Raw genomic sequence first — 14,749 nt, 5'->3', positions numbered from 1 at the left:
TGATAAAATGCAAATGTGTACAGTGACAATAGCATGTGTGCTTGGCTTCCTGGGTCACAGGAGCTACATGTGTTGTGTGCATGATGTCTCTTCATACCAGAGTCCTGTTAGGAGGGTGCCACCATGATCCCTGTTCTACAGGTAAGCATGCTGAAGCTCTTCTGGCCCAGGGCTGTCCAGAAGGCAGAGTCAGCCTTTGGATTCACTCTCTCCACAGTCCCAGAAGTCTCAGTTGCTACACTGCTTCTTTTCTCCCTCTATCTGCTTCTGCTGCCTTCCTGAAGCCAGCAGCGCCCCCTCGTGTTCTCCTGCCCCCTCACACTGTACTGCACTGTAGTCTTTCAGGGGTGAAACTAAAGAGAAGCAGTTTGCAGAGATTGCTAGAGCTCGAAATTGAAGTTACATGCTTCACAGAGCCATATTCTCCTTACTTGTAGAATGAGAGCTATTTGGGTGGCTATTTCTCACTATTTCCAAGAGCAACAAAAAAATGAACTTCTCCTTATTGACATGATTTTCTGTACATTTTTTTCAGCTAACGAGTGATCTAAAGGATGAATTTGAGTGTAGGGTGTCATACAGGGAGATCCTGAAGTATGGAAATGGTGCAAATCAGAACGTTTTCATCACAAACTAATTACCTCTGTTGCCTCTTTCTCTATCAGAAGGAGTCCTGAGGCCTTTGCAGACAGACAGGCTCTTTTATGACATGGAATGCATGCAACCAGGGCAGGCTACATGCGCGTGCACACACACACACTCACACACTCTCACACTGTTCTGTTCTTAGGGTCCCTCAGTCTGAATGAAATCCCTAAATGAGTGTGTGCAGGGATATTTGAGAATGACAGCAGGCACATTGGTCTGATGTGGCACTTGCCGAGGGAGATAGGTCTTGGCTCTTGGAGGGCTATTGTGGGGCTGGTCACTGAGCAAGCCTTCTGTGCCCTCCTTTGGGCCCGCCATTCTTTGTGTCCTGATTGTAGTCAGAGTGTCACCTGCCAGGAGGACCTGGCTCAGGGCTGGCCTCATGCTTCTCGGCAGGCCCTTCTTGAGAACACTGTGGGGATCAAGACCTGCTGGCAGGCATTCTGCCTGAGTCTATAAGAGGCTTTCAGGAGGAAAGTGATGTCAGTATGCTTTTGTACTCTGTTATTGTAAAGATTATAAAAAATCCTGAAGTCTTCTTAGATCATCATGATCATGGCTTCTGATTTATGGTGTTAAGACATATAAAGCTGGCTTGGTCGTATACTAATGTTACACTGTTTTCTTTCAGATTGGTTTGCTGGACCTCGAGCTCAATCAGCTGACGAAGGCGCTATTTCTGGCTTTGGTTGTTCTTTCTGTTGTTATGGTAACCTTACAGGGATTTGCAGGCCCTTGGTACCGTAATCTTTTCCGGTTTCTTCTTCTTTTTTCCTACATCATTCCCATCAGGTAGGTTTAAGAATTTATAAATAAAGACAAGTGTCTGGTTTCACACCATAATTCTTTTGAAAATTTTCTTTCTCAGTGTGTAAGAAATTATTCAAACACAGCTAAAGAGCAAGGGACTAGGAACCCTAATGAATCGGAGGAGTCCTTCTGTAGAAATGGTGTCCAGGGGCACAAATCAGTTTTGTTGGAATAACCTAGAGACTGACAGTTTTCCTGTTGCACATGTATTGATAATGTACTCTTCAATAACTGGGAGATGTTTTGATAAAACATAGGACTGGGGGCTGAGATTGTGGCTCAGCAGTAGAACATTCACCTACCATGTGTGAAGTCCTGGGTTCAATCCTCCAAACCACATAAAAATAAATAAATAAAATAAAGATATTTTGTTCAACTACAACTAAAAAATAAATTAAAAAAAAATAGGACTGAGTCTGAGAAAATAATTTCCATTGATTGCCAATAGATTCCTGCCTCCCCCCCCCCCCACCGTCTGTGACCTTGGATCTAATTAAGTGATGGACATTTTAAAGTCACCTATCTTTGAAAGAGGATCTGATATGTCCTTCAAGTTAGATGAGTGTTGAGGAAGCTAGTGTTTACATATGAACCATCTTCAACATGATAACCCATGTAACTAGAGACTGTATGTAAACAGTTAATATCAGATATCTATTTAAAGAGTAACCCTTACAGACATTCACAAATCCATTTTACATATTTGCAAAAATGATATCATTAAAAAGATATCCTTGATATACATAATCTAAATCATTCATATGAATAATTGAAACCCATTGAATCCTGAATAAGATGAGAGTCTGGGATAGTCATCTTTTATGGCATGGAATGGAAGAAAACAGGACAAACTCCATGCGGTCAAGGGCAAGACACTTGGAAGAGAAAGACGTCTGTGACCAGGTTCCTCTGAACGTCTCATGTCATGCACTGGGGCTTCAGTCCCTTCATGCAGCCTGTGTGCACCATGACCTAGTGGTGTGTGGCTGCCTGGAGGCTGTCCAGCTGCTCTTGTTCCTCTCCTTCTCCCGTAGCACTGGCCCCATGGAAGCTCCCATCTGCATGCTGCCACTCCTAGGGGCATCCACTCATCCTGCAGTTAGGTGGTTCTTACCACTTCGAGTTCACCTGAAGACCTTCGGTCCTGACCAGGAAGCACCAGCACTGTCTGCCGTGCTGGCCGCTGCAGTCCTGCATGGTTCATGAATCTCCCCAAACTCCCTGAGGGCAGAGGCCAGGCCTGGCACCTTGGCTGTATGTGGGAGCTAGCTGTGCGGTTCCCAGGATGGGCTCCTGAGGTACTTGTGAATGGACCTTCACGGCTTTGGGAAACCAAGCATGTTTAGCTTGTCAGAGTTGTCACAAACAAATGTTTCATGCCGTAACTGCGCCCTAGGAACCTAATCTTTGTCCCCAGAGACCCACCGGGTCAGTGGCCACATAAAAAGTATTCTAGAGAATCATATATTTACTTAATTTCTCATGCCAGAGGATGCATACTTAGGTACCAGTGATCCTTGAGGTAGATCCCAACTTTAAGGCATTCGACTTAAGTATGCATGGCTAGCCTCAGTCCCATGTCCTGCAATATCTCGTCACCCTCCACCAATTTCCTCCATCGATGTCCCTCTCCACCAATACCTCCTTTCCCTCTATTCCCACTATTGCATTGCCTTTTCTTATGGAAGAATGTGGGCCAGACATCAGGTGAAGGAGGAATTGAAAAGAAAGACGTGTCCCCTGCTTTTCTGTTTCTGCCTACAGAAATACCTGGCTCTGAGAGGCAAAGCTGTTGTCGCCCCAGGTGGATCTGTACCTGTAGCTTGCAGAAGCACCTCAATTCCTGGGAATGGATGTGCAGCCTGAAAACTTCTGTCAAGAGTTTTTTGGGTTTTTTTGGGTTTTTTTTCCTCAATGAGAAAAATGTATTCCAACTTCTAAAGTATGTTAGGGGACACTGAATACAGGCTTTAAGGCTATGTTAGCCCAGGCACTCTTTTTTTTTTTTTTAATTTTTTAAAGATTTTTTTTTAAATTGTAGATGAATACAATACTTTTATTTTATTTTTATGTGGTGCTGAGGATCAAACCCAGTACCTTACGTGTGCTGGGCAGTTGTGACCCACAACTCCAGCTTCCATACTGTGATCTTTTTTTTGACAATTATTTTGATTATTTATTTGCATTTAGTATTATCTTATTTTTTAGTTTCTAATTGTCCAGCTTCTATATTTATTTTTCTTTCTTATACCCCTTTGAGTGTTTCTTTCTTTTTTTTTTTAATTCCAGTTTTTTCTTTTATTAACTTGGAAGTAAAGCCCCATATTTCTGTTCTTGTGTTTCCCTAGACATTTTACCCTGCACGTGTAGTGAAGTTTAAGACTGCCTTCATTTTTACTTTGCTCTCACACAGCGCAAGGCCGTAGCGTGTATTAGCTTTAGTACCTCCTCCTCCTCGTCTTGTTAACATACTTTTCCTGGGCAGCCTTTTACTTTGATTTTGGCCTCTGTTCTCCTGGTACTCGAGGCTCGCAGCAGACTTCTGGGAGCCTGGCTTCTCAACATTAGCTCAGCAGTGAGGCTGCTTACAGTGAGTTTGCCCTGCACATCTGCAGTAGTCTTCTTCCAGAGATGGGAGGAAGGTCTTTAAGCAGTGCAGATTTCACTCACAGAAGAGCATCAGTGGTGATTATGTTTGAAATAAGACTTGGGAAATACAATTCTTATCACTCTTATCCAATATTACTGCATTGCTTACACAAGAGATAGCAGGAAGCAATGCAGGACCTCATGTGATGAGAGGTGTTGTCAGTACACAGTCAGCATTGGTGTGAACACAGGGTGAGGGCACAGACAGGTCCAGTGCCCTCTCCTGTCTTCCAGCAGAGGTGCTGGCTATAAACAAGGAAGCAGCTCAAGTGCTCCTATGGTGGTAGATGCTGTTTCAAGCTAGAACAGCAGAGGGCAGCTCCTGTGGCTCTGGTAATCACCGAGTACTGGGCTGCAGCCTGCATGCTGACAGCCACCTCTAAAGACATGGGGAAAGTGTGCAGGCCAGCGGGAACCAGAGCTCCACCTCTGCTCAGCAGTGCCAGGCTCTGCACTAACTCCCTGCTCTTTGCTCCTCCAGCTGCTGTGCAAGGTGTCTGCTCCCGTCTTTGTCCAGAGAGCATCCTCTCTCCCATCTGTTCTTTAGAATTCCCAAATTTTTCTTGTTTCTTTCATTAATATTTTTTTTCTTCATGTAAGCTGGTGCTTTCATTTCTGGAATATTCTGTGGTATTAGGGTTCTGTTTCACAGTGCAAGGGGTTTGGGGTGTATTTCCCCCTCTTACCTCTGGGCTCTTTTTATTATAGATTTTTAAGGAAATATTTTATTTCTGTATGCTATCTCAACTTATATTTTAAGTAAAATAACAATATTAAAAGAATTTGAATTATTGCCCCTTTATCCAAAACAGGTGAAGTTAATTACAATTATGCAAATTAGTATGTTTTATATGTATTTTTTAAACTTAAACTGATTTCTGTTATTTCATATTTGAATCATTACATTTCTAGTAAAAATAGAAAATATCGAGAAGAAAATAAATATTATCTATGATCTTACTATCTAGATAAATTATGTGAAACCTTTTAGATCTTACAGACTTAAAATTATGAATACACACATTTAAATATATATATATATATATAAAATCAACACACCCTTTTTTAAAAATCTGTGGAATCTTTTTTTTAAAAATATTTTTAGCTGTAGATGAACACAATATCTTTATTTTTTTATTTGGTGCTGAAAATGAACCCAGTCACACATGCTAAGCAAGCCCTCTACCACTGATCCACAACCCCCCCCAACCCCTGGAATCATTTTTAATATTTGCTAAAACAAGGAAGGTACCAGACTTTCTGCAACTCTGTCTTGGGTTGTTTTTCAGTGAATAATTTTCCGTTAAGCACATTGAGTAAATAGAGAGTGGGGAGACAGGAGGAAGAGTCCTCCTGTCTCCTCTGTGCAACTCCAGCATGCCCACACCCACTTCAGCGAGGCTCCTCCCCAGTTTCCACAGCCCTAGAGCACAGTGATGCAGACCAAGCACACAAGTTGGAAATGTCCGATGTCGGAAGAATGGGACACTAGTTTAGGGAATTACTGTTTACATTTGATTAAAGCAGAGTTTTTCTTTATGCGGGGGAGGGGCTAGTCTCCATAAAACGTGTATAACAATACATTTTAGTGTTAATATGTTTTTGGATTTAATAAATGGTAAGATTTTAATGTATATATTCTTTCGTTTTGCAAAGAACAAAAACTTGGAAAGTAAAGTGCTTTTTATTTCAATTGTTTCGTCACGCTTAAATGGCTTTTAAATTTCAAAAGCTGAGCTATTTTATAAAAATCTCTCTGTGTATGCCAGGTAGAGTGGTGTACACCTGTAATCTCAGTGCCTGGGGAGGCTGAGGCAGGAGGATTTCGAGTTCAATGCCAGCTTCAGCAGTGGCAAGGCACTAAGCAAATCAATGAGACCCTGTCGCTATACAAAATAGGGCTGGGGATGTGGTTCAGTGGCTGAGTGCCCCTAGTTCAATCCCCAGGACCAAAAAAAATAAAGATTAAAAAAAAATCCATCTGTGTAGCATATAATAATTATGAGTTACTTAAGATAGTATACATCATCTTCTAAAGGAAAAAAAAGATAAAGTGTGTTCCCTAGTCCTGCGCATCTCTTGTAGCCAAGCGAATTGTCAGAGCTCTACAGCACATTGAAGTCCCCGCAGGGCTGGACTTGCATTTACTTCTCCCTGTGCTTGGAGGTGCTGTGTAACGTTTTAGCCATTTTACCAGCAGTGGGCCCAAGAGATTCCTACTCCCACATGAGACCTCTGGGGGCAAAATAGAGGAATGAATGAATTAATAAATAATAAACCAATAGCTTGACAAAGTGAATTCATGTCCCTCCTGAGAAACACCTAAGACCCTCTTGTAGAGGCAGTGACTCTGCTTCAGGTACCAGAGTGCATCCTTCGGAAACAGGTTTTCCTCTTACTTTCTGTAGTCAGACAGCCATCAGCCTACAGTGGGGTACCTCAGAGTCACGGACTAAGGAATGCTGGGGAGCTGCTTGGAGTCCTGCTTCTTCAGAACAGGAGGTGTCAGGTAGCTGGTGTAGCTCTTGCTCCCAAGTTCAGGGTTAGTCTTACAGCCTTCCTAAAGGTGCATTAAAGGAAATTCTTAGCAGCTTTATCAAGTTATTCTCAGCTCAGGTTCTCTTTCTGAGACAATTTATGGGTTTTTGCTAATACACCCAGTATCTTTTCTATCTCACTTTCCAGGTAGAATGCTTAGTGAAAAGGGAGTATATAGCTCTCTTGGACTTGGGTGTGATGTTCAGGTACTGATTTGGGGGGAAATTTTGCAGATTGCAATAAAAAGGTAAGAAGCTGCTAGCATCAGGAGAGCCCATGTTTGGAAAGTGCACTAGAGAGGCGACCAGGATGTGACCATACTACATTCGCTAAAGGGATAAATTAGGTCCATGATCAAGGCTGCAACTCAGCCATCTTGGCAGAGACAGGAATACAGAACAGGTTTTCCAGTAAAGATGTGTGGCCCTCTGTGACATTCGCAGGAGATCTTACAGAGTGGTTGAGAATGTTGTATGACTGAAGGGAACAGACACAGGATGAAAAAAGAAGCCTGTCAGACTTTCAAAATTCTATAGGCAGGAAACGGGCTGATAGAGCCACTTGGTTGCACATAGGTGCTCTGTTCAAGAAGAGGAAGGATGACTCCTAGGCAGAGTTGGCCTTCCCCAGTGTAGAAGGCCAGCAAGCCCTAGACCCAGAGGCTAGAGCACTGTTCTCAGCTCTCACTACCTAATGGAATTTGCCCTACTGACTTTTAGACTTGCCTGGGACTATTGCCTGTCCCACTATTGTGCTTTGGAGACCGATGACTTGTTTTCTACATCCACAAGCTCGTCAATGAGGAATTTTGCCCAGAAAGGACTGTGCCCAGAGTCCATCCATACCTGGTGTGTAAATAGTGTGGATTATGAGAGTCCAGACCTCTGAGCTGGTGCTTTTTAGATGAAATTTGGGATTTAGTATTGAGGCTGTAAAGGGCTCAGATGTTTGAGATGGGATATTGGGGTGGGGTGAATGTATTCTGCATGTGAGACAGACGTAAACTTTGGGAGGCCAGAGGGCAGAATGTGATGGATTCAGAGATGGCCCCTAAAGCACTTGCCCACCTGAAATCTGTGGGTGTGATCTTCCTTAAGGAGGGCTCCTTTTATTTTTTCTCTACAAACCTATTATCGTAGCATGATTTATATTACCTTTTTTATGTTCTGAAAACGTGTTTTGGGCATGTTTATACTCATTATGTGTCCCCATTTCTTTTTATATTTTCTGAAATAAGATTTTATGACAGCTCCTTTACAGACTTTTAAAGCAGACTTCCAAGCCCCACATAAGACTGTTTGTCTGTGCCTCTCATTTTACAAAATATTGTTATTTCATTATTCATGTTTTGTGTTTTATAATTGACTCAGCTCTTCACCTAATAATTGCCAAATGTTACACTAAATGTAGATTTTTAGAATAACTTAAAAATTCGGTTGATAACATGGAAGAGACAAGTCAGTATTCAGTGGTTAAGAGTGCTTTTCTTCTGTGAAGACATACTGTCATCTCACAACATTACTTCTGAAATGTTTCCGAGAAGATATTCTAACATTTTTATTGTGAGATATAGCAGAGATACTGAAAAGTGTAAGTGCATAAAACAGAAAATACAAGTAAATATACAATTTTATAAAATAAATGCCCATCTCCCAGGGTCAAGATAGAGAATGTGGTTCAGAAGCTCTCTTTTCATGGTCAAAGTTCCTTTTATTTCCTTAGAAAAAAGCACTCTTCTGGCTTCTTAAACAAACTTACTTACTTACTTTCTTTCTTTCTTTCTTTCTTTCTTTCTTTCTTTCTTTCTTTCTTTATTTATTTATTTATTTATTTATTTATTTATTTTTCAGTACTGAGGATTGAACTCAGGGGCACTCAACACTGAGCCACATCCCCAGCACTGTTTTGTATTTTCTTTAGAGACAGGGTCTTACTGAGTTGCTTAGCACCTCACTTTTGCTGAGACTGGCTTTGAACTCGGGATCCTCCTGCCTCAGCCTCCCAAGCCACTGGGATTGATCACAGGTGTGCACCACCATGCCCGGCTTTGGTTTTCATATATCTACGAAGTTATTTTTCTTGTGGTCTACTTCAGCAGCCTTTTTGGCATTATTGTTTCCTTTTTAGATACGGTGTTTTTAAAATGTTTTTTAATGGATAATGACTATTTATGAGACATAGGGTGATGCTTTGGTATGTGTCCCTGGTGGTATGCTTCTCTTAGGATTAACTTTTCCCCATTTTTCTTGAGCTTTGCCACCTACAGTTGCATACATAAGCGTAATTCAGCTTTTCCTGTTTTCATCTGTTTATATACTAAAATCCTACTGTCTTTAAGTCTTTAACATGACTCCACAGTCAGATTCATCTGTGTTGCCCGCATTCATTGCTTTTCAGTACATCATCTTTTGGGAACATACTGCAGTGTGTTTCCATTCTTGGTGGACCTTGGGTAGTTTCAGTTTTTTTGCTGTTAAAAGTGCTGCTGCTACTAACATTCATGAACATGCATTCTCCTGCTGTAAGCCCTATAGAGTAAGGTATCTAGGGATGGGATTACTTGGCTGTGGCATTCACTAAATTTACTAGATGATAGGAAACTGTTTTGTAAAGCAGTTGTACCATTTTAGCATTCCAGCATCACTATAGAGAATAGTTCTCATCCTTAGGAGCACTTCATAAAAATTGGTTTCTCATTGCAGTTTTAGTTACCCTTTGCCAGATTAATAGTAAGAATAAAAAAACTGTGCAAATATATGTTCACTGTTTAGATTTATCTTTTTTACTAACTCTGCAAATCTTTTGTCTGGTCTTCTCAGCAGTCTTAGATACTTACATATTCTGGATGCTCATTCCTTGGCCCTTAGGTTTTGCTGGTATCCTTCTCAATCTGTGGCTTGACTGTGTTCACTCAGTGGTGGAATTTTGAAAACAAAATAGTTGTTGGTTTTGCCTGGTAAAGTTCGTCTGCTGTGTTAGCCTCTGTATACTGCTTAAGAAATCCTCCTCAAGGAGATGACTCGCCCTTCTCTATATCTTTTAGAAGCTGAATAGTTTTTCCTTTGGCTGCTTCCTGTGTTGCTGCTGTTTGTAGTGCTGGGGATTGTACCTCAGGCCTTGCACCTGCTATGCTATGCTATGCCTAAGCCCCATGGTGAGCTGCACCCCCAGGCCAGGTTGTTTTGGTGCAGGGTGTGGCAGCTTTGAATCCCATTTCCTATACCGATTGCTGTAGTGCCTTTGCAGAACAGACTGTTCATGAGTGCCTGGGGTCACCTGTCATGGAGCAGGCATTCCTATGTGCAAGTGCTGTTTGGGGTTCCCTCTCTGGTCCCTCTGTTTCTCTATTCCTGACCAAATGACAAACTATTTTGATTGACATACCTTTATTTATGTAGAAATCAGTATTGGGCACCACACCCTTTCTTCCTTGTATCCCTTAAAAGCATTTTGGTTTTTCTTGGCCATGAATCTAATATACCTCTTAATTTCTTAGTTATTCTCAAAAACTTCCCCATAAAACCAGGCGTGGTGGCACATACCTGTAATCCCAGCAGCTCAGGAGGTTGAGGCAGCAGGATCCCAAGTTCAAAGCAGCCTGAGCAACTTAGAGAGACCCTGTCTCAAAATATACAATTTTAAAAGGTAGGGGAGTTGGGGCTGGGGATGTGGCTCAGTGGTTAAGTGCCCTGAGTTCAATCTCTAATGCAAAAAAAAAAAAAGTTCCCCATAGAGATTGCATAACTCTTGGTAGAGCAATACTTAGATGTTTAAAAAATGCTCCTGTAAATATCTTTTGCAAAAGACTCCTTTCCTGTCTCTTCATGGTTGATGTAAAAAAATAAAATTTATTTTGGTAAACTGAATCTATAATATAATGAGAACTTTGTTATTTGTTTCTATTCCTTACATCATTTTTTTTCTTTGTCTTCTCTACTAAACCAAGATCACCAGTTTATTGTTAAAAAGAAGCTACAACTGCAGTTGTAGCTCAGTGGTAGAGTGCTTGCCTAGCATGTGTGAAGCACTGGGTTTTGGGTTCAGAACCACACAAAAATCAATGAATAAAATAAAGGTATTATGTCCATCTTAAAAAAAATTAGAAGGATGTAATAATAATGGACATCCTGCTTTTGTTTCCGTTGTGAAAGGCAAGACTTTGAATAGTTCATCATTTACATAGCCTATGAGTTTTTATAGGAACCCTTTAATAAGGAAAATTTTTTGTATTCCTGTTTTGCTAAAAGTTATTTTCAAATCATGAATATTTGCAAATATCTTTTCTAAGCGTGTTCATGACTTTTCATGGTTAAACTTTTATTTTTTAGTATATTCATGGCCTTCCTGATGCCATACCAGGGAAGGCCCCACATGGTCATGGTATCCTACTTGTTTTAGTCAGCATTTTTGCTGTTGTAACCAAAGTACCTAACAAGAACAGTGTAGAGAAGGAAAAGTTAATTTGGCTCCCAGTTTCAGAGGTTCAGTCCATAGATGGCTGAGAGCATAGCTCTGGGCCTGAGGTGAAGCAGAGCATTTTGTCTTGAAGGGTGGCAGAGGAAAAACAGCTCAGCACCAAGAAGCAGAGAGAGCTCTGCTCACCAAGGACAAAATATAAATCCCAGAGGAACACCCCCAGAGACCCGTCTCCTCCAGCCACACCCCACCTGCTTATATGACCTCCTAGGTAACCCATGTCAGTGGTGAATGCACTGATCAGGCCTCATTCCTTGATCATTTCACTTCTGAACTTTCTTAGATTGTCTCACATGTGAGCTTTTGGGGCACCTCACATCTAAACCATAATACCACCCATTTGTGTATTATCAGATTCCTTGGGCCTATATTTCTGTGACCGTTTTCTATTGGTTTTATATGCATGAAATTAAATTGCAATTTGTCTTTCCATGCCCTTCTTTTGGAGTTGAGTATCAAAAGTATATAGTCTCATGAAACATTGGTGAATCTTGTCTCATTTTGTCTTCTCTAAATGTTTTTTATTTGAAAATTTTTTATTCTTTGAACATTTACTCATCGAGAAGACAGTGTGAGCCTGAACTAATCAGTGTGGAAAGATATAGCAGATTTTATTTCTTTGATTGCTATAGGGCTGCTCTGCTCAAGGTTGTATTTTTTGTTGTTGTTGTTTTTGTTCTTTTTAGTGAATCAATTTTGCAAAGTTATAATTTTAAAGATACTAATCAGCTATATCTAAATTTTCAAAAATTTTCATAAGTTTGTTAGTGTTTTCCTGTTAGGTCTTACATATAAATGTGATATTTATCTTTTTTATCTTGTCATAATTATTTCTGCCCTGATTTTGATCAGTCTTCCAGTAAGTTTGCTACCATTCTTAGGCTTTTGGAAATACCCACTTTTGTTTTAATTGGTTTTTCATATCTTATACTATTTTCTGTTTCATTAATGTTAACCTTACTTTGTATTTTTTTCTTATTTTTGTAGGTCTATTTAGTTGTATCTTTTCTTATCTCTTGAGGTAGATGCTTAGTTGATCAGTTTTCAGCTTTTTTTCTTTCTTTTCGAATATACATAATTGAGGCTATAAATTTCCCTATAAGTTCTAATTTGGTTGCATCCCAAAAGTTTTCATGTGTAGTCTTTTTAATGTTATCAGGTTCAGAATATTTTAATTTTCACTTTGATTTTTATCTTTCCTATGGTTATTGCAAAGTTTTTTCTTGGTTTACAAGCATAGTTGAAGTTTCTAGTAATTTCTCTGTTCATTTTTAGCTTATTTGAATTTTTCTCAGAAACCATACCCTTTCCACTTAAGGTAAGGAGCTGTCAGAGTAGTTCTGAGGCTCAGTGCTGTGTGTTAGAGAGCAGCTTGGATTCTGACCTGTGGGCCAGTGGCCCTGTGTGCAGTGAGGCTGGGATTTTCAGTATCTATCTACCTGTACTGGTTTTCCTCTGCCTTTCTAGCCATTGCTGAGACTGGTGTTAAAATTTCCCATCAGTATTATAATTGTGTCTTGTTTTTTGTTTGTTTGTTTTTTCCTTGGAATTCTGTCCATTTTTCATACTGTATATTTTGTTGCTTTGATTTTTAGATGCACACAAATTTCAATGGTTATCTGTTCCTGGTGAATTGAGCATTTTCTAATTATAAAGTGACTTCCTTTGTCTCTACTAAAGCTGTTTGCATTAAATTCTACTTTGTTTTGTGGTAATGTAGCAATTATGCCAGCTGTCTTTAATTTACTTGGCATATTCTCTTCCATCTTTTTACTTTCAGTTTCTCTGTATATTTATTTTTATGTTTCTCTTATAATTAGCAAAAAGTTTAATTTTTATCTACCATGATAATTTTTGACCAGAATACTTAGTGCCTATACAGTCATTGCAATATTGTCATATTTGTAGTTTAAATCTATTATTTAATTTTGTGCCTTCGACTTGACTTGCCTAGTCATTATTTTTGTTTTTTCTTGCCATTTTCTTTAATTTTAAAAAATAATTCCACTTTGTCTCTAGTAGTTTGGAAGTTGTATAAGCAATTTCTGCTTTTAGTAGTTACTATAGAAATTAAGCACATTATATTATCAGACCTACACTTAAATCACCTCTTTTTACATGTCATCTTATGGTTGTTTAACTCCGCTTCCCCCTTCTGCATTTATGCCATTTTTGTTTTCTTATTTTAATTCTGTAATTCCAAAGATATTGTTTATACACTCCTTATCAGTCTGGGTTATCTGCATTTTTGTTCTTAATTTCTTCCTGTATCTCAGACCTCCCATGTGGAATAATTTTCCTACTATCAGAAAGGTATTCTTTTTGTATTTTGTTTAGTGCTGGCTTTTGTTGGAAACTTTATTTTGCTGGTCTTCCCTCTTGAAAAATTGCTTGACTGGTCTAGAATTCAAGCTTCTCACTTTATTTTGTTTTCTTTTGGCTTTGATTCTTGCCACAAAGTGGGTGTCTTTTAAATCTTGACTCCTATATACCAACCTTTCCCTTCCAGCTGCCTTTAGAGCTTCTCTCTACTATCTCTGTTCTACACTGAACTACAGTGTGTCTAGTGTTATGCTTGAGATTCATTGGACTTCTTGAATCTGCAGATAGATTTCTTTCATTCATTCTAGGAAATTCTCAGTCATCATCTCTTGAGATATTGCTCTTGTATCATTCTATCCCCTGTTTTGAGAGCATCAACTTGATGTTTGTTAGATATCCTTACCATATCCTGTGTATCTCTTATTTTTTTACTACTTTTTTTGCTTTCACACTTTATTCCATATCATTCACGCTGGCCTGTCTTCCAAGTCACTGATGTAATTTTTGATGATGCCTAATTAACTCTAAAACTATTTATCCTTTCATATTCCTATTAGTTCAACAATTCTGTTGGTTTCTTTATTGTAGGAATGTAGTTGCCTATTCTGTGCAGATATTTTTCTAATTTTTCTTATGCATCCAAATGTTTTATGGTCCGAACCTGCTACTTTTGTAAGGTCTGATACCTTTTCAGTCTTTCTCTTGAATATTATTATTCTGGCTCTTGCTTGTTGTGTCATTCCTTTGTTGTGTGCCATGTGGTAATGTTCATGTTTATTGTGATAGTAGTATTTTTAGTATTTGAAACACTAATTATAAAGATGAAAGTATATTTTCCAAGACTTACAGACTTGCTTCTGCTGGGTTCTCGGAGATAGTCCCTGGCTTGGAGTATCTTCATCGAATTTAAAAATGTAGTCACAGAATTACTTAGGAGATGTGAACCTGACTGGACCACCACATGGAGTTCATTGTCTTTTGATTTTCTTTTAGTTTGAGGGCACAGCCCTTCCTGCCCCAGCTTGTTGTGAGAAGGGAGCATTCTTGTTAACCTCGCCTTCTCTGGGCTTTCACTTATGCTCCCTTGCCTAGTTAGAACACTGATTTAAAAAAAAAAAAAAAAAAAAAAGTTTCAATGTGTGGAGGTTGACGTGTGGTCCTGGGGCAGAGGAGATTATGTGATCACACTTTTCTGAGTTCCTGATTTTCCTTTGAATTTAGCCTGGATATTCAATGCTATTTAGTTCTTTATTTCTTTTAAGAAATTTTTAAAAAGGCACAATGGCCCATGTCTATAACCCCAGCA

The 14,749-nt window shown here is 39.4% G+C and overlaps 1 protein-coding gene across 2 annotated transcripts in view; it reads left to right on the top strand.

Annotated features, from left to right (window-relative positions):
* Positions 1-14,749, top strand: part of Atp9b (ATPase phospholipid transporting 9B) — a 254,916-nt gene that overhangs the window by 164,595 nt on the left and 75,572 nt on the right. For both annotated transcript variants that reach the window (XM_078029853.1, XM_078029852.1), the window contains exon 12: positions 1,280-1,440. In XM_078029853.1, the coding sequence (XP_077885979.1) occupies positions 1,280-1,440 (161 nt within the window). The remainder of the gene's footprint in view (positions 1-1,279; positions 1,441-14,749) is intronic.

Source organism: Ictidomys tridecemlineatus, chromosome 13 (assembly GCF_052094955.1).
Source record: "Ictidomys tridecemlineatus isolate mIctTri1 chromosome 13, mIctTri1.hap1, whole genome shotgun sequence".
NCBI classification, from domain to species: Eukaryota; Metazoa; Chordata; class Mammalia; order Rodentia; family Sciuridae; genus Ictidomys; species Ictidomys tridecemlineatus.
Note: the sequence above shows the minus strand (reverse complement) of the source record. Positions and strands in the feature narration are given on the sequence as shown.